Source organism: Phocoena phocoena, chromosome 13, assembly GCF_963924675.1.
Source record: "Phocoena phocoena chromosome 13, mPhoPho1.1, whole genome shotgun sequence".
In the NCBI taxonomy this organism is placed as follows: domain Eukaryota; kingdom Metazoa; phylum Chordata; class Mammalia; order Artiodactyla; family Phocoenidae; genus Phocoena; species Phocoena phocoena.
The window spans coordinates 20,945,840-20,966,950 of record NC_089231.1 but is presented as its reverse complement, the minus strand read 5'-3'; the positions used below and the strand labels follow the sequence as shown (position 1 = coordinate 20,966,950).

At 36.4% G+C, this 21,111-nt stretch overlaps 1 protein-coding gene across 1 annotated transcript in view; it reads left to right on the top strand.

The window, feature by feature from the left end:
- Window positions 1–21,111, top strand: part of DCC (DCC netrin 1 receptor) — a 771,692-nt gene that overhangs the window by 651,536 nt on the left and 99,045 nt on the right. The window contains exons 20-22 of the mRNA XM_065889420.1: window positions 795–989; window positions 3,982–4,014; window positions 19,043–19,108. Coding sequence (XP_065745492.1) covers window positions 795–989; window positions 3,982–4,014; window positions 19,043–19,108 — 294 coding nt within the window. The remainder of the gene's footprint in view (window positions 1–794; window positions 990–3,981; window positions 4,015–19,042; window positions 19,109–21,111) is intronic.

The following is a 21,111-nucleotide window of genomic DNA, read 5'->3' as shown; positions in this document are numbered from 1 at the left end:
ACTGTCACCACTGAATACACTACAGTTATTCATCCCCTAACACAGAGGATGAATGATACTATCAAATGATGGATTTTTTAATATTTGAGATACTAACTAGATAACCTACAGTTATCCAGAAATACTTTTTCTTTCTTTTTGTTTATTTTTGCCTAGGTGGGACGGACGGGGGGAAATGGTGTTGGCTGTTTGGTATGGTAGCAGAGGATGTTATCCTAGCCCTTTTATCACTGAGCTTGGGTCATGCTCAACTTCATCATCTATGAAAAGACAGCAACAGTACCCCTGCCAACATCACAGAGTTATTACAGTAACCAAATAAGATCATTTATTTTTATAACACTTGAAAAATAGAGGGCATTTTATACTTTTCAATCTATTTTTATTATTTAAACACTAGCCAAAATAAACATTACTTATCTTGATTATTGGATACAGTGAAAACGATACAGACTGGTTATCTGTCTTTTATGTTTTTCATCATGCCTATATATTAGCGCAAACCAATGATCAGGATTTATAGGCAGCAGAAACCTCGCATTTTTTAAATATGGCAGATATTTTGATTTCTAATGGCTTATTCCACTTTTAGATTTTGTACATTGAAGCAATTCATTTTCTAAGCTTTGCAATAAAAAAAACATCATTACTTGCCAAACTGAATACTGTGCTTTATAGATTGTGGATATATGATAATCCTTGAAAATTATACTTGGGGCACATGGATGTTTGGAAGCAGAAGTATAGCGTGTGGTCAGTACAGTAATCAAAGTCGTGTTCATTTATTCATGCAGCTTACATCTTGTTTTATACCTTGGACAAGAACATTCCAATTGATGACTGGGTTATGGAAACAATCAGTGGTGATCGGCTTACACATCAAATCATGGATCTCAACCTTGACACTATGTATTACTTTCGAATTCAAGCACGGAATGTGAAAGGAGTGGGGCCCCTCTCTGATCCCATCCTTTTCAGGACTCTGAAAGGTTTGAATCATTTTCTGTCATTTCGGGGTTTTTTTCCTATGGAGTTGTTATAAAATAGTTTTGGAGTCTGTGTTAGGAGTTGCCTTAAACCATCTCTCTTGGCACGTGACTACAGTGGACATTCAAAAGAAATTAAAATGCAAATTACAACCAGAATGAGATATCACCTCAAGCCTGTTAGAATGGACATCATCCAAAAGACAAGAGACAACAAATGCTGGCTTGGCTGTGGAGAAAAGGGAACCCTCGTGCCCTGTTTGGGGAATGTAAGTTGGTGCAGCCACTATGGAAAACAGTATGGAGGTTCCTCAAAAAATTAGAAATAGAAATACCATATGATCTAGCAATTCCACTTCTGGGAATATATCCAAAGGAAACAAAAACACTAACCCTATAAGATATCTGCATCCCAATGTTCAGAGCCGTATTATGTGCAACAGCCAAGACATGGAAAGAGTGTAAATGTCCACAGATGGATAAAGAAGTTGTGATATATGTATATATATTCCATTATATGTATATAATAAAGTTATATATAATTATATGTACATAATGGAATATTATTCAGCCATTAAAAAAAACAGGGAAATCCTGGACTTCCCTGGTGGCGCAGTGGTTGGGAGTCCGCCTGCCGATGCAGGGGACACGGGTTCGTGCTCCGGTCTGGGAAGGTCCCACGTACCGCAGAGCGGCTGGGCCCCTGAGCCATGGCCGCTGACCCTGCGCGTCCCGAGCCTGTGCTCTGCAACGGGAGAGGCCACAAAATTGAGAGGCCCGCGTACCGCAAAAAAAACCCCAAACAAACAGGGAAATCCTACCGTTTGTGACAATATGGATGGACCTTGAAGGTGTTATGCTAAGTGAAATAAGTCAGAGAGAGAAAGACAAATACTATATGATCTCACTTATATATGGGACCTAAACAAACACCAAACTTATAGAAAAAGGTCAGATTTATGGTTACCAAAGGTAGGAGGTGATGAGAGGAGGAATTCGAGGAAGGTAATCAAAAGATACAAACGTTCAAGATATTTGATATTTCAAGATATTTATAAGAGGGTAGATCCCAAGAGTTATGATGAAGACAATTTTTTCCTTTCTTTTTACTGTACCTATATGAGATGAAGATGTTAACTAAAGCTGTTGTGGTCATCATTTCCCAATATGTGTAAATCAAATCATCATGTTGTGTATCTTAAACTTGTACAGTGATGTACATCAATTATTTCTTAAAGAATTGGAAAAGAATTGGAAACAAAAAAAAAAAGATAAAATTAATTAATTAATTAAAATTTATCTTTTTATGCTGAAAGCCAACTTGTCAAAGAAAGATACATTATTACATTTTCTGCCATCAGCGCAAAGCAGACATATTTAACTTGACTTTTTTTCATTTACAACTCTTGGAATTTTGTACAGATTTCATGTATATGGGCTCTATTCAAAATATAATGAAACACTTTAGCCTTTTTATGTAAGGGAATAAAAATTAAAAAGCATTGTATTATGTGGATGGCATAATACTATTGCCAACTTTAAATATTTCCTTTCAGGAACTATTGTCCTTATATATTAAAAGAAATTTTGATATGGCAAGAAAGAAAATCTCAAACCAAATTAATTTTTTTTTTTAAGGACACAGGGTAGCAACATGAAAAAAATATCTTGTGGTATGATTACTAGAAAAACTTGACATGCTTGCAAGTGTAAAAACTACTGCTCAATTTAAGGACAATTATATGTTTATACAGAAAAATACTAAGACCCAAGAATGGTAACTACCTCATAATGATCTGCATATAAGTCCTTTCCGTTTTACAGCACAGTATTATTTTTCTGGAGGATGAATGATTTCAAGAGCCTCTATTATTTAGCCATTGAAAATAATTCAGATGTTCTATAGCTGATATTTAAAGATGTATATTTAACGTCTGATGTGTGTCATTTTAAAGGATACTTGGCTCTTAAATATGTTACCGCATTATGCCCATATATCTGACCAAAAACTTAATAAAACACGATGGCAAACAGCCGAAAAATTAGAAACAGGTATCTGATTGACATTTTTACCCATTTGCTTGGACATACTAAAGAAGAGGCTTAGAATAACTAGATAGTCTATTTCTCAATTCTCCTAGGAAAAGTATGCTAATAAATAGTAGACTTTTGAATTCTGGTGACTGAGCTATTCGAAAGCTAGATTTGGTAACAGCTAATCCGAAAGTTTGCCAAGAATGCACAGAAAAAAGCATTCAGCCTCAACCTGCATGACAGCCCTTAATGACAGAGTAGAAGCGGGTGGGGTGGGGGTGGGGGGGCGGCAGGAGAAAAGTGACCCAGTCTTCATCTATCCAGGTTTTTAGGACTTCATGTCTAAATCAGGTTTCATTCCAAACGAGCAATTGAAAGGAAACTGGTTATCCATTTTGTGAGAGCAAGAAATGTAACTAGGTAACGTTTCACAAATGCTTCATCTTTATCTATAGACAAGTTGTGAACAATTCAAGACTTTTCTTCACAAGGTTTAAAATCAAAGAATTTAGATTAAACTACGATATTTTATTATTTTACCCTATTCATGTGAGAATTGGTAAACTTTTCTTGTTGAAAAATTTTAAATGAATACAAGAAAATAGCTTCCTTAACTTGTTTAAAATATACAGGTGATAATTACTTGGTAATGACATGCACTTTATTTTACTGTAAATTGTATCATTAATTAAACTTGCATGATGATCATTTTGAGTTTATGTTTAGAGGAATGTTACAAATAACACTTTTAGAACACATTTATACAGCAAAACAATTATTTTCCATTTCTTTCTATGACTAATTTAATCAAAATAATCACATTAACCAAATTCCTTATCAATTTGTTTTCAATAGGGCATTGGCCTTGATATGAGAACTCGCTAACAAAACTGTTGACTTGAAATGTCAGCTTTCTTGATGGAAACTACCAAAATCTAATAATATTTCTCTTTCCCCACAGTGGAACACCCTGACAAAATGGCTAATGACCAAGGTATGGTGGTTTAATCTGTCATTTTTCCCTCCCTGAATCAATCTTATCTGTTAGAAATGTCAGTCATTATTTTCTATTCCTCTTTTCACCTGGGCCATACACCTGATGAAGCAGACATCAGTGTGATAATTAATCTTATTAATGAAGTTCTGCTTGGCTGAGGTTTCGGCTCTGATAGGGAGGATGTAAATTTTCTTGAGAGGAAATTGTTTTGTCTCCATTCTGAAGGACCAATTAAAATGTCAAGCTTCTTTGTATGAAATAAATTTTTAGTCTCTGTCTGCACTTCTGAATAATTCACATTAAGTATAATTAAGCTCAGCATAATTTTCAAGCTGCTCTCGCACCCTTTCATGAACTCTGGATTAAAGTTCTATAGCTCGACAGAGAAAACTCATAAATCATGTGTGCTTTTCCTCTACAATGAGCTTCTTTTAATACATAAAAACAAAGTTAGGTCAACTTTCCTTTAGGGCATTACTTCTGTTCATTTTGAAGCCAGAAAGCTTTCATTTCATGAATCAGGTACCAGTTTGACTTGCAGTATTTTATCCTCCTTCCATTCATTTGCTAAAAGCCGATTTGTGTAGAGAAACAGGGATGGTTTTACACAAAGGAAAATGGAGGTAAATCAGAGTTATCCATCAACTCTCAGGTAGATAGGAATTTATTACCATGATTTGTAGACTGATCTATTAGGATTCCATTCTTTTACCACTAAGGTTAATTAGTAGAATGCTAAAGGAGAAAAAGACTAGTTTATGAGTTTTATTTTTTCAGGATGTTATATTCTTCAAAGAAGGGAGTGTTTGGAAATGCTGGTTATAGTCAGTGTCATGAGTATTGGTTCAGAGTCCACAGCTTGTATAGTTGTCTCCTGCTTTGGGCACCTGTCAACAGAACCTCCTTGTCTGCATCCTGTCTCCTAAGGCCTCCTGTTGTAGATTTCAGGAAAACATGCTTTTCAACAAGAATACTTTCCAACTATTGACAGATACTGAGCATCTGAATGTTAAGTTTCACTAACAGTAGCAGGTTGTCTACATGAGTAATATTATCTTTAATGATCCTGTGTTCAAGTTTATTTCTGGGTCCATATACCATCCCTCTGCTTAAGAGAACATGGCTAGAGCGTCACACAGGGAGTAATAGAAATGATACAATACACAGAAATGTCCACCCAGGGTTCATGTTTCCATTAATCACCTAGCTGTTCCTGCTTGCTTATACTTAAAATATTTCCGTAAGGCCAATATCTACTGAACGGTAATATTTGTAAAACTACTAATGATAAATAATTGGCAGTTAGTGTGTATTCACTTAGGTAAATTAAATATTAGTGCTAGACAAATTCAAGCTGGAATAGTCAATTAGCAGAATGTATTATTTCAGTTCAAAAATAATTAAAACAGCATCACATAGTTTCTTTAACTGAAGTGAATTTGGAATTTCCACAGGCAGGTAACTCCCAATTTTTGAAATTGTATTTAGAAAAAGTATGCATAGAGAGAAAGAAAACTCACAAACATTTTTTTTAAGTAACTGAACCAGATAAAAAGTTACATTATTAGCCGTTTGGGTGACAACATGCCCAGGCTTCTCAATAGGTGGGTTTCCAGTTGTTTCTGGATTCCTTTTAACTGTTTTTTGCTATTACTTTTTAAGTTAACTGTTTTGCTTAATAATATTTTCAGCTACCAAGAAATATATTTTGTACAGTCTCTCCAGTCACACACTCTCCATGGATTTTACTCAGATTTTCATATTGACAGTGAAATCAGATCAATTACTGGGAACAAAAGGAATTCCCAAGAATTATTGCCAGTGCCTGAGTGTGTTAATATATTTGGGAAATTGTTCTTTTCCTTCATCTAACATTACTTAATAGGATTCTGTCACATGTTATACTAGTTGGTCCCATATTCAATCACCTCTGGTATAGAGTTGGTCAAATTGATAGGTTCTAAATTTTACATCAAACTCAAATTACTTGTAAAATTAAGAGGGAGTGACAACATGTAATTTAGTGATTATAGGTAAGATCTTTACATTTTTACAAGAAAGCGTATAAAATTTGTTGGCAGTTAAAAACTCTTTGTAAACAAAAACATTCATCTGAGTTGATGACCAAGTGCACAAAAAATAACCCAGTTTAAAGATCTCTCTAAGAATGGTGAAAATAGTAGGAAAAAGCTGCTCTGAATGTTCCTACTCTCAGCACATAGCAAATCAGTGGAATATGCATTATTGTGCTCTCTGTTAGACCAATATACCCCCTTCCCACGCAGAATGGTCCCACTGTTACATTTATGGCAAGCACTGAATTTCTGTTGAGAGAAAATTTGCTCAGAGAGAAAATTTAGCACCCTGGGTTAGAGTTAACCTTGCAAAGATGAATCCTAAATAGAAAAGCAGGAGATGGAGTTTGACTTATATGAGAGGAAGTGAGAAAAGTTTTGATTGTTTTTAAAAAGTATCTCTGTGGTCTCTTGTCACAATTACTTTTCGTTAGAATCCAATATCTGCCCTGAAGAACATAAATGTGAAAAGAAAATGTCAATTATATTTGAATCACGTGTGATTTGGGGAAAATATTTTCTTCTGAGTAATAGTAGTACTAGTATGAAAATAATAGATGATTTATATAGGACTCCTTTTCCCCTTTACGTAAGTGTAAATTGATTATATCTAGCATTTGCTTATCTCTTGTTCCACATCTTAATTATTTTTCTAATCTCTTGTAGGCACAAGTGGCCAATAAGTTTTAAAGTAGTCATGGGATTTTAGAGATTAACCACAGATTTACTCTTTTGGAGGTTCAGGCAAGGTAGGGAAATTGTATGGGTTATGTGAAGTGAGTGGAAAAGATAGAGAAATCCTCTGCTTTAGACACTTTTCCTTTTTTATTTTCTATATTTTGGTAAAAACCCTGTCAATTTGTCTGTGTCTGGGTGGGCGTGTGTAATGGTAAAATTAATCCTTATGGAGCTCTCACCATCAGTCGCTGTTCTAAGAACTTAACTTGTGTTAACTCATTTAATCCTCATAACAATACTGTGAAAGAGTTGCTATTATTGTCTCTGTTTTAGTGATACAGAAGCTGAAACTCAGACAGTTTAAGTGATTTGCCTGTAGACACACAGCTAGGAAGTAGCAAGGCCATGATTCAAACCCAGACAAGCATCTTGCAAAACCTGTTTTGAACCACCAAGTGTCTCCATCACTATATGCTACGTATATACATACACAGCCACACACACACACTTTTGACATATATCTATAAAGTTTCTGTATCTAAAGTGGGTGTATATTTTCCCAGTATCAACCTTTCTTTCCCCAACTCTGTGAATATTCTAGAGAACAAAGCAAACAGCTCTCAATCCAGGGTCATGTTATAAGTGGGAAGCCACAGCACTGAATATATGATACTGACAGTTCTTTATCTCAGGAAACATGGGGATGGTGCTAACTCCACTGTCTTGGTCAGCTCGGGCTGCCAAGACAAAACACCGTAGATTGGGTGCATTAAGTAACGCATTTATTTTCTCATAGTTCTGGAGGCTGGAAGTCTCAGATCAAAGTCTGGCAGGGTTGGTTTCTGGTGAGGGCTCTCTTCCTGGCTTGCAGACAGCTGCCTTCTTGCTGTGTCCTCACATGGTGGAGAGAGTATGAGCTCACTCATGTCTCTTCTTATAAGGACACTAATCCTATCGGATCAGGGCCCCACCCTTATGACCTCATTTAACCTCAGTTACTTCTATAAAGGCCCATATCTCCAAATACAGTCACACTGGGTGTTAGGAATTCAACATATGAATTTGGGGGTGGGAGAGGACATAATTCAGTTTACAGCATCCACTTTCAAGACTCAAGCTGTTCTTTCACTCTTTTACAGATTATCTTTCTAGATTTTCAAATGAGGAAGCAGAAGGTAATGTTTTACAAAAGGTCACTCAAATATAGTGGCAGGCAGAGTTGGAATTCAAACATCTTTATCTCTGACCTCTAGTCTTTCCTTTGTAGACTGTTTCTGTACTTACAAAATAATTGGCTGTTTGTTTTTCAACAATCAGCTTAAACCTTTTAGAGTTTCTCACAGAAGCATTTATAAAAGCTTCTTGTTTTGGGGTTGCAGTGGAGGTTAACAGTAACTATAAACTATGACCAATTCTCGAAAGTGATGATTAGATCAAAATTTTAATCTTAAAGGATTGTCTTTGCATCCTTAGATTCCATTTAACCCCAAAATGTTGTTCTCCACTTTGGGGTGTCTATAATGTAAAAACTGGTAATTCTTAGCATGAACACAAATGTTTTCAATTTCATGTGTGTTTCCATGCCTGCCCAATGGGGCAATAGAGTAGGTGCTGTGACCATGACATAATACCATAAAGAGGGCAGGAATCTTCATGAAATGATCTGTATCATTGATGATATGAATCATGAAGAAAATGCTTGCTTCAAGCACTATCAAGTATCTTTAATTCTCCATGGCTGCAGAAGGGTGACCTAAAACAGGAGGCCTGAAAAAGAGGCATAAATTCACAGACCAGTTTTTAGATCCAGATGAAGGCGGCCTGCTGAGAACGGCCCTCCCACCATGGAGAGAGAATTACTCTCCTCTGAATCGTGGTAATGGCTGGTAATGTGCTGGGCTTTCCCGTCAGCATCATTCAGTGTGTGCTGGAAGAGAAACAGAATGGAATCAGATGCCCAATATTCTAGCACCATGCTGTGACTCTGAGCACCTGTGTGGCTTTGGGCATGTGACTGAACTCTTCTCAGCATCCTCACCTGTAAAATGATGACTTTTGCCCAAATTACCTTTGATTTCTTTTAAGTTTTCAGATGATCAAATTTTAGGATTGGTGTTAAAATTTGAAAAAACCTAAGCACGGCACAGCATCTTTGTGTAGGGTAGCACTTCACATTTCAGCACTCCCACTGTACATCCATCACTCTTCTGTGCACTGTGCATGTTCTGTCATATTTAGTTCTGACAACATCCTTACAGATGCAGAAAATAAAACGCCAAGAGGTTAAATCTTGCCCAAACGCTCACAGTATGTGTAAGTGGTTAGGCTGAGATATATACCCAGGCTAACTAACTTGAGAATCTCTGCTCATACCATTGTATAATTTCTGGAAATGCACTGAGTTAATCGACTCCTACTTTGTTATCAAGATAATGAAATTTATACATCCTTCCCATAAATTCACCCAGTTTAAAGGTCTTTGTCTTCCCTCAATAGGGTATGCAGGCCAAGTGCTTAACACTACACCTGCCATTTTACACCTCAGCTGATTCAATCTCATGAATAAACAGAATGTTAATTGTTTCCAGTTTCAGGGAAATAAGGTTTTCAAGGCAGTCTAGTCAAGCTTGGAATTCAGTTCATGCAATCCAGATTTTGCAGGGTTTGGATGACAGCAACCAGGCTGCTGTTTGAAAAATTGAAACCTTTAGCACCATTTGATGGGAGTCATTTAATTGAAAAGGAAACCTCTTTTTAGCCTATTATGGTGTGTAATTTCAACTCACTTTATTATTCAACTGCTTGCTACAGCCCCTTGAAAAAGATATTCTCACATGTTTTTCTCAGCTCCAGAATTTTGCAATTCTGGAAATTAGGACTATGATGAGAAAGTAGAGGCAAAAAAAAACAAGTAATGTGCTTTCGATAAAATGTGAAGATGCTTATCCTGGCCCCAGCAAGCAGTTCAAGAAACTGCCTAGTCAACCTCTCAGGAGTTTTTATGTTTTAATAGGTGACTTTGAAAGAAAAAAAAAAAAAGGACTCAGTGCTTGCAGAAGTCGACATGATTCATGGTATAATTTTAATCTTCTCAGACCTGAAAGATAGACATTTTCATGAATACAAAAAGATATCTTTCTCTCTCTCTTGTTTTTTTTTTTTTTTGGCCGCACGGCACGTGGGATCTTAGTTCCCCGACCAAAGATCATACCCATGCCCCAGCACTGGAATCGCGGAGTCTTAACCACTGGGCCACCAGGGGAGTCCCAAATGGTTCCTTAGACAAGTTCTTATTGTAAGGCCCACCATGTTGCTGAATGTCCTTCCATCAGCCAAATATCAAGTTCCTAGCTTTATTTTCTGCCCACTTCTATCAGTCCTGGATTCTGCCTCCTCAGTTTTCTTTCTGAAACATAGGTGGTTCACTGTTTCTCATGGAATGAAGTCAGTTCTTTGACCTCAAGGTCCTGGCTGTCTGACCCCAAATTCCCCCTTCTAGCCTCACGGCCAGTTTATCCCTCCACATATGTCACAGTCTATTAGCAAAGATCCACAAATCACTCTTGGAAAAGTGTATTTTTAGAACTCCACGCTCTAACTGGTACTGTTCTCTTAGTCTTAGCAGTACATTCTCCCTTTCTTTACTGAGAGAGGTCCTCATCTTTTAAGACTCCTTCTCAATTGTCTTTTGTCCAAGAAGCCTTACCTACCTTTCTGGTCTTTTATTCTTCTGTGTGTCCCTAACACCCAATTTAGTCCTTGCTATGTTGTCTGTTTCTTATAGTTTACCATTTTGATTCCCAACCTCTTGGCCAGGTTGTAAATTCTTTGATGGCAAAGGGCCAGTCTCATTGACATTGTCATCCCTGCCTCCAAGCACCCCCCAATCTCTAATTGTGAATCTCTCATATTATAGTTGCCAGATAAGTGTTTGTTGAATTGAATTATGATACAAATCTTTGGGAAACAGAGAGTAATCTGGAAAGACAGACTTTACCGTCTAATCCAGAGTGGAGTTTGGAGAACCCCAAAGTAATAGTGCTCATGGCTATTGGATACTGTACAGTCAGTCCTCCCTATCTGCCTGTTCCGAACCTGCAGATTCAACCAATGTTGGATCCTGTACTATGTCTGTGATCGATGAGATTTGAGTATCTGCAGACTTTGGCATCCGAGGCAAGTCCTGGACCCAATCCCTGCAGGTACTGAGGGATGACTGTATATGCGATTGATCTTGGGGGAGATGAAAAAGATGCAAAAATATTTTTTCCAATAGGGAAAATGTATCTTTACTATTCATCTATTAAATTAAAGCTAAACAGAAAGACACCAAGTTCTCTGTGATTCAGGAAATGGTGGTCACATTTGCAGATGATTCTGACCCGCTGTGCCCTTTTCTTTACCACCACCCTTCCTGTCATTTCTTGTTAGCAGGAAATTTTTACACTTGCCTTTCACCAGCTGCTTGTAATTCTGAGTATGTAAAGGAGAGAATCCAAGCTAATGGGTGCAGATGAGTTTTTGAAATTCCAAATGGGCAGTATGAAAAGAGTTGGACTCATTTTTGACCACTCCTTTATAACTATTTACCTAGCATTGTGTTGGGTGTGGTGAAACATAAGAAAGAAGTCCAGTTCCATGGGTTCATTTTCAAGGACATGCAGTATAGTTAGGATATAAAGACGCCCAGCCCAATATGAAAAGTATGAAATGCTAAAGCAGGTGGTACCATCTGAGTATGTATGTTACAGGGTTTTAGATGGGAATCACTGTGAGTAGCAGCAGAAAAGACTTCTTAAAACACAAGACTGGACTTTAAATATGTGAGTAGGACTTGAGTGAGCACAAATAAGTACAGAGGGAAAGATTACTTGAAGTTTTATTTAGAAAAATCCTACAATGGGAAGATCAAGAAGCTGCTCAGTTAGTGAGGATTGCAGGATGTCTTCGGGGCATAATTAGGACACCACTGTGCAGAGAAGTACACTACGGTTAAGATAGAAATTGGTAACCGGGTTTTGCTTTTTCTCTCTGCTCCAAAACTGTAGTTCTTAGGCTTTTTTCCTTTTCAGTACATTGAGTACCTACTGTTACACTGGCTATGAAGACCAGCAGTGCTCCCCTGGATCCAGAACCCTGCAAACCACATTCACTTTTGGGTGCCAATGCTGATCACGTCTTGCTTGCAAGGAGGAGGAGTCATGAGAGTGTGGGTCAGGGAGAGGAAAGAAAAATCTGGAATAGGAATAGGGCTTCAATATCCATCATCTTCAAAGAGTTTTCCTAGCTTTATTTGTCGACTTCTGTTATGCCTCTTCTGAAGGGTCACCTTCATTTAGCCCAGTGCTCTGAATGGTGACAAACAGAGCTCTGTTGTTTCTTTTCCAGAGTCTGTTGTGTTCTGTGTGCCCTACTGAGAGTGGAGCCACCACCTCAAGTCACACCCACACCACTAAACCCTCACACTACCATAAACTCTAGGAGGTGCTCTAATTTCTGTCCAACTCACTCCGCATTCCTCTTTCACTTATTAATTTGCCCACTAAGGATAAAGTCATCAGAGTCAGGCAGATTCAGCCACTTAAAATGAGTATATCAGTTAGTCTTTCTGAGCCACCGTTTACTCTTCTATAAAATGGAGCTAATAATGTCTACGCCATGGATTCATAATTAATATTATTCTCACCCTATTTATTACAACGGTCTCTCCTAATTAATTTTTTCTTCACACTCAGCTAGAATAATATTCCTAAATGCATATTTAATTGGGTCACTTTTCTGCTTAAAATACCTTCAGTGGATCTCTGTCCCCAATAAGAAAAATTCCAGACACTTTGATAGAGCATATAAGCAGTTTTATTATTTCATCTCTGCCTATTTTTCTAAGCTTATCCAGTTCATTCTTTTCTACCTGAGACCTTTCCACTCATCCTTTAATTCTCAACTCAGATATCACCTTCCATCATTTTTCTAGGAAGAAATAGTCAATCGTTCTGTTTTTCCATTGTGTCACCGACTTATAATTTTTTAACTTTTGGATATTCCAGTCTATTATTATTATCCACTTAACATCTTCCCCTCACTAAATTATGAGCCTCTGCAATAGTCACTTTATATCCCTAATTCTTAGAACAGTGAGTGGTCCACTCAACACATTTGTTGACTAGATGGATGGAGCATGGACAGATATATGAATGAAGAAATTTTGTGCTCCAACAGTGTTATTATTTATACATACTAGCAGTGCAGCCATCAGGATGCTCACATTCTAGTGTTTTCATACTATAGTTGCAACTTCGCAACATGCAGTCACTTGAAGAAGAAAAGAGCATTCATACTCTTCTGTTACTTCTCCGTGTACAACTTGGCAACTTCACTGAAACACAGACATACCTCACACTGCTTTTGGGATAAGCTTGTGGACCATCCAGGTGGGGCAGGCTTTCATGGATCATCAGTGGCCTTTGAGAACAGTTCTCCTTTGTCATGCGCACAAGACTGCCTCATCCTCCATGTTGCATCTGGTAAATGAACTGGCTCTTGGGAAGACCTAGTCATCCAGGAAAGTGTCCACGTTTAGAGAAACAGTATGCTTTTTAGATTTTCATTAAGACTGCGCTGCATCTAAAAGTGATTTCTTAGACCCGTAGGCTGGCCATTATTCCAGATGCACTACAAGAAAGAATGCATTCAAGGAGATTCTTGTGAGCGGAGACAGTTCAGAGACCATCCTGCTTCAAGATATCAGTAATATTATTAAGTCATCTTTGTTTTTTATTCTCTTAACAATTCAATTTTAACAGAAGTTTCACTCTAAACTTATGTGAATAGTAATAGCAATAACTAATAAACTTATTTAGCTTTTCATATGTGGAAGCTTATGACATGTGTGATCAGAAGCAGTTGACAAGTTTTCATTTGCAACCAGATAAATGGACACAGGCTAATTGTAGTTAAAGTCCTATAGGTAAGAATGTATGGGCTCCCCTTACCTGAAATCTTTAATGAGGCCAACTTCTTTCCTGTGAGCAGAAGATCTTGTTGATCTGGACAGGTACTTTGGTCTCCTGGTATTTGCCTTTTGAGTCCGTTGTCCCTTGCAAGATGTTGAAAATGAGTGGTAGTAGAATTCATAAGAGTAACCAATGTGCTTCTGAAATATTTCATAATACATATACATGTGTATATATGTATTTCATATATATATATATATATATGTTCTTTTCTTCTCTTTTCTTTGGCTGGCCTCCGCCATCATGCTCAGAAATCCAGATACCAGTTGGTCTGGCCTAGTGCTGCCTTTATTTTGGTGCTTGCAAAAGAAGAAGAGAGAAATGTTTGTAAACTTTTTTTCTACTTTAGAACATCACTCAGGCAACTTTCTTTACCCATCATTTGCCACATTCTGCAAAAGATTACACATATGCCTCAGGAGATCAGGACTCAGAGTCAAACTGTGATGTCAACCAAGAGCCAGGAATTAAGGGTTTATTTGTTAAATTGTTCATGTCTAGGATAAATATAATTTCCATTTTGTCCAGGAATGTCCTCATTGATACCTGGGTCCAGGCAAAATTGATAATAGCACCTTCTATCACTCTTAAAGTGCCTTGATTTTCATAATAGCTACACAGTCACTGTTCATAACATTCGTATGTGAAATTGTAATCTTATATTTTAATTGCTTTCTGACGATTCTTAGAAAATGAATTTATTCTCCTCATAGTCTATTTATATTTTATGGCAGAAAGGCAGAAATTGGAACTCCCAAAGAACTGCCTCTCATGGTCAAGGAGAAGATGGACAATGGGGTATCTGGTTCTCTTGCACTGTGTCTGACTCAGAGTAGGTCACCAAATGCATTCCCAAAAATTACTGCTCATAGACTTGACACAGTATTTGTTGAGCACCAGGCCTCAATATATGGCGGGCATGTCAGCTGCCCTTACATATGAAGTAGTAACATTGTACTTTCTTTTAATCAATGAACTTTCATTCATGTTAACTTGAAAACAATGTGTTGAACCTCAGGAGAGGGTGAGAAGAGCTCATGAGTTTTTCCTATTAATATATGTTTGAAATATCGTAGGCGTAGGTTATGATTTTGCTTTCTGGTTTTTAGATGCCCTGATGCTTTTGTTCAAAGTCAGCAGTATTAACTGTATGGTAAATCGCTCCCTTAGCCACATTTTTCAGCCTCTGAAGAATCATCTGCTTTAAATATGTCTCAATATGATCTGTGTATTGCACAGTAAAACTGTATCCATGTGGCATGAGTGCATTATCTTTACCCACTGGTATACAAGACATAAAATCAATGCACTTTCCTTCATTATCACCAGAATTATTTCAGAGAACCAATTCTAAGATCAAGGAGATATCTCAGTGCTCTGCATCCTTGGGAGGATATATATTGAATGTTTGTTAGACAGCCAATCTGTCCGTTTGATTTAGATTATGGTCCATATCTTGGGGTTGATTGTGTGGGTGCCATTCTGAAGGACCCCCTGTTAGCCCCATTCAGGGAGGATGGATTAAAAATAGATTAGAACTACCACATTCAGCTTTCTCCATGTCCTCTGCATATTAATTTTCCATTCACTCCTCCCTGAACTTATAAACATCCACTCAGAAAAACCACTCTAGAACTGAGATTCCAATTGAATTAATCTTTTCTAGGTGCTAAAAATTTTTTATCATGGGGAATATTCTTCATCTGCCTATGTGTGCTATAAGTAGGAGTTTAATGTAAACATTATACTGTTTAATTTTACACACACACACACACACACCCCACAATAAAAAAAATACAGAAGCAATATTTTAAGTGATAGTGTAAGAACAAGAACATAGAGATTAATGTGTATAATAGTAGTAACTTCAAATGTGTTTACATTATTAACACATTACAAAGTATTCTAATTCAGTTTACTCACTTATCAAGTATTGAGAACAGAGTGTAAATGTCGCTTTGGTAAGCAGCGAGAAATATAATAATCACACTTCCTAAAGGAATTCATATTACTTCTGCCCATCTTCCCCTCAATCCAGAGAGTAACTGTCAGGGAAATCATGGAGACTTTAGCTTTTGCTTAAGGGAGTATATGTCTCTTGCCAAAAGAGGATGATCTATCCCTTAAATAAAATATAAAAAGTAACTCTTTAAATGGCTCTTTCATTTATAATATTTTAGGAGTGCAAACCAAGGGGAGGAGCATGAATTCTTTGGTTTGGACCTTCCTTAGAGGTACCTAAATAAAATAAATTTAAAACTATTTAAACGATTTTGAATAACTCTAAAAAGATGCAGTCTTCCTCTTTTTAAAGTCAGACATGGGATCATTTTCTTTGTTTTCTTTTTCTTCCTGAAACCACCATTCTTTGGTTTCAAAACGTTTTGAAAAGTAGAAAACATTTGCTTTAGTTATCAAAACTTTGTGGAAGGAGTGATTTTTTGATGAAATTATCTGAATGAAATCCATGGGTGGTTAAGTGATACATAAATTCATTACTCTTTACCATCTTAATTCTTTTCCTCACCCTCATTTCTATTTTTAAGGAAATATGGGTACATAGGAACAAAAGAGTTCTTCTTTATATTCTGTAGAATATATTAGTATATTCATATAGTACATTTTGATTCCTGAGTTCATGTAAAATCATATTACTAATGCCATAATAAAAAAAAAGAAACTACCCATTCCCAGTTTTTGGAACTACATTGAACTCTATTTGAATAATTAAAAATAAAATGCATATACATTGAAATGTATTATATTACTTCCACAAATGTCATATTTAGATATCCATGTATTCATTTACTTATTTGGAATTTTTAATTTTGAAAAATGTTTTGTTTTTTTTTTAACATCTTTATTGGGGTATAATTGCTTTACAATGGTGTGTTAGTTTCTGCTTTATAACAAAGTGAATCAGTTATACATATACGTATTAGAGATTTAATATAATAAGCAAAAAAGGAAATTCAGGGATTTTAAGATAAATTTAATTGTGCAACGTGTAATGTAAGACTAAAAATAATGCATTATCTTTTATTTGCATGTAATTCTTTTAATACTAGATAAATGAAAAACATTTTCAATTCAATCTAATAGTGATTTCATAGTAGTAGTAAATCAATGAAGTGATAGTGATTTTATAGTAAGAATTAACTTATTCTTAAATCTTTAAAGTCAGAATAAGTTAAAAACTATCTGCAGTTAGCTGATATTAGCCATAAATAGGCCTGTATAGGACTTGGATACAGTGAGCCAACTCTATCTGTCATGGAAGGTTCCATATCTGATAAATCTTTTTAGACTACCCTTTCCCTGAGGATCTAGGACTGTACCTTGCATATAGTAGGCACTTAATACATTTTGAATGAATTACTATCAGTTTTATGCTCCATTAAAAATTTAAGACCTCTGGGATCCAATAGTAGTTTATATCTTTGCATTAACTGACTTTTCGTCTTCCAGAGCCTAATTAGTTCTCTATTTCCCTTATTCAGTGCTTATGAAATTTACCAAGTTAACTAAACACCTCTAATATTCCCAACAGGAATCATTTATTGCTTTAGTGGCCTAAGTGATGGGGCTGTTAGCATCTCTTTGGCTGACGGCTTTGCAATCTAGTTGCTTTCAGATGTGAGAAAAGTAATCTTAATATTCATACAGAACTTCTGTCTCGCTTCATTTCTTCCAACGTTGATCTGGCAATGTCCCGTGGCCCAAGCTTATCCTCCACTTATTGAAACCCTAGATGTGTCAGAGTCACACAAGCAAAGTATTTGGGAAAAGCAAAGTATTCAGTCAACCCCCCAAAATGTTCACAACTGCTGCTTATTTCAGTTGCCCCTCCCCAATCACCCCCCCACACACACACACACATTGGAGCCTCCATCCTAATTCCCACTTCTTTATATACCCAGAGTCATTGGCCAGCAGATTTTAAATGTACCAGTTTACCCTGAAAACAGAATATGGTGTGATTGAATTAACTTATCATTGCTTGTTGGAAGCTTAACCCTCTTAGTTCAGCTCTGACTTAATATTGAAAGAATTTTTTTAAAATTGTGAATACGTGGTCTGGTAACAAGATTTAAGTTGTTTCTTCACAACTCTTTTGCAAATAAAATGATGAGCTCTTGGAAAAGCTTTATTAAGAAGAGTGTTTGGTATGCAAAGGAACGTCACAAGAGCAGGACTTGGAAGTCTTAAAAAAGAAAAAGAAAATCTATACATGTGAGAAAAACAACCAATGTTTTCGTAGCTGGCTGCCCCAGCTGGCTTCCTCGACATCACCCAGTGATTATAACTGCCTTCACAAATAACACTCTAAAGTGTATAAAGAATTAGCTGTAGTCTTGTACGTGTTTGTATATAGATTCAACTCCCAAATGTTTTTTCGAATAGGTATTCTAGAACTCAAAATCTAACCAAATAATCACAGTTCTACAAATGTACCAATAGAAAAGGGGATTACCTGTAGTGAAAAACTATTAATTAAAATATGGATGATAGTATAATTATTTCTGGTTAATTTCTGGCTCATTTCTCTTAAAGACTACTTTTACAACTGTTGAACACCTAATAGAAGGCAGTGGTTCCAAACGTGTGCTACTAGAGAAACCTTCCTTCTTGGCGTGTTTATAAGAAATATTCAGACCATGTGGGCTGTGACACGCTCCCTACTCTTTATTCCATACCCAGTAGCTCATTCCCAGGTACCTATTTGGCACATAATACAAAGACTACTCAAAGCCCAGTTATAAGGCAAAAAGTATTGTCCCCTGGTACAGTAATAATGATACTTTGCCACAAAGTCATGTCCAATGGCGACAGTGTAGACTGGACCTCTTATAACACGAAGGAGGTGGGCTCTGTCACGCTAGGAGCCAACACCACCACTCCTTCTGTTCTGAGATGTTCAAGACAGCAACACTAACACTGGTGCTGTACCTTTTGGTGACACGGTAACAGGAGTATTGGAGAAAAAAAGGGGGGTGGGTCAGCTTTTCAGTGAGGAATTGAACTTAGCTTGTTTAAAAGAGTATTTTTGTGAGAGATTTTTCTCACGCATAGAAAATAACGTTTTCTGGCAAAGTATAATGGTATCATTCTTTTCAGGCTTTCTTTGAAGTGGACAAAATAGTCTTATTCAGTTGTTTGTATATTTTTAAATATTTGTTAGTTTTTGTCTATTTTGTTTCATTTGTGCTTTCATGTTGCAGGTCCACTAACTTTCTGGTATATTTTCCGGATAAACAGGTCGCCATGGAGATGGAGGTTATTGGCCAGTTGATACTAATTTGATTGATAGAAGCACTCTCAACGGTAAGTATATAAATTAGGTTCTATTGGATTCATTATATTAATTAAAATTGTTAATTCTAGAGTGTCTGAGGCAAATTTTCTATTGACTGCAAGTGCCAAGAACCCCAGACTTAGGGTTTTAGTGGGAATAATAGGAACGTGAAGTTATTAACAAACCTGGAGCATATTCCACCAGGAGACAATGCCGATGAGGGTTGACAAGTACGCAAAACAGTCAGAAAAGTCCAAGCATAGAGAATTTTATAAATGATGCTTGGCTGTTAGCTGTCTAGGTTTGAAAGTGCTATATATATTTGAAATATTTCTACAATTTTTTTGTAGAGAGGTGACTGAAACCCACTCACTTTCATAAACTGAAGTTAGTGGGACTTTTTCAAGAGTCAGAGTGCCAGGAGATTAAGAGGCAATCGGAATATGGACAATTGAGAAAGAATAATTATTTCCTCACAGTTTCCATCCACTACTGAGCAGTGGTTATATATGTACAGGTGAAGCAAATGTAAGCCAAAGACACAGAACAGTATACTCTCTTAAACTGTGTGTCCTAAAGAACACTAATCTTGGATAGAATTGCCAAATGGAACAACTGAAAATACAGGAGGCCCAGTAAAATTTGAATCCTTTCTAATTGCCTATGAATCTGAGATAAAGAAAAAGATCGCAAGGGGTTACCATCTCAACGTACATAGTCATCTCAGTGTACATATCCGTAGGCAACTAGAAATAATGCAAATTTAACTGAACCTCCTTTATTTTTAATTATTAAATCTGGCAATCCTAGTTTTGGATCAAGTTTGGAAGTTTGCTATGGACTATTTTAACTTGCCCTTCAAAAGAAAATGAATTCTCTGATTGAAAAGAAATCTCAGCCCAAATTTGATGTTAACAGATAAGTTAACAGATAAGGATTTTTCTTTTCACAGGAGTCAAACTTCAGATGAAGAGAATGACAGTAATTGAGAGAAATGCATGTCACTTTTTTATTTTTTTACTATTTAAGATTCCTAGTGAGAAATATAATTGTAATTAAATTTGATCTGATTACATTATCTCACAGGAGGAAGTCATGAAGATAAAATAGATGAATGGCATCCAGTGACTTTGAGCCAGTTTAGATAGATAGTTGGCATTACCCCTTCTCAATTTTCTGCAACACTTAATGATGGTTTAGGCATTTCCTGTTAAATGAATGGGGTGAACAAAGTACCTGAAACATTTCTAGAATCCCTACTGGAATAACTAATTATTACAGGCTACATGGTTAATTAAGCTGACTTGATAACCTCAGAGAGGCACGGATGGTAGCGGGCATACTTAATCTATTTCCTATTCTGTTTCGCTATCCAGTAAATGATAGTAAATATGCAATTTGCCTTTAGCTTGGGCTTTTACAAGCCAATCAGCAAAGGCATCTGAAAACTCTACCTTCCTAATTAAAATTCTACTAATGTCTTATACCTTAAGAAGGGGGTATATTTTCAAATTATATATATAAGTGAAAAATTGACTGATAAAACTCTAACCCCACCACACCTTTGCTAAGTAGGCTTCATAAATAAGAGCAAAAAATCTTGAAATTTCTTGAGTTTTTGAACCTCATATACAATGAAAATTTCATACATCCCCTCATGTAGTGACAGAATTAGAGAGGTTTCCTATCTCTCCTTATACTTCTTGATTCACCCTTCAAAGAATTGTAATAGAATAATGGTTTATTGTCAGGATACTCAAGCCACTTGCAAATAAATTTAGACCTCGCTAATCATTTACTTTCTCTTACAACGTGTCACTGTTTTAAAAAAACACTCTTGGAATTCAGATAAAGAAAAACAAAGCTATAGTTCATGTTTACTCTTGAAGTTGGAAGCCCTTAATTAAATTGGGGAAACTGAAGAGGCTTCCTAAATTATTTTCCGATGGCAGGTAGAATCAAAGCTAATATGTGGTGATATGCTAGTATTTTACTTGTATGATGCATTCAATCTTGTGGTCCACATTCTTAA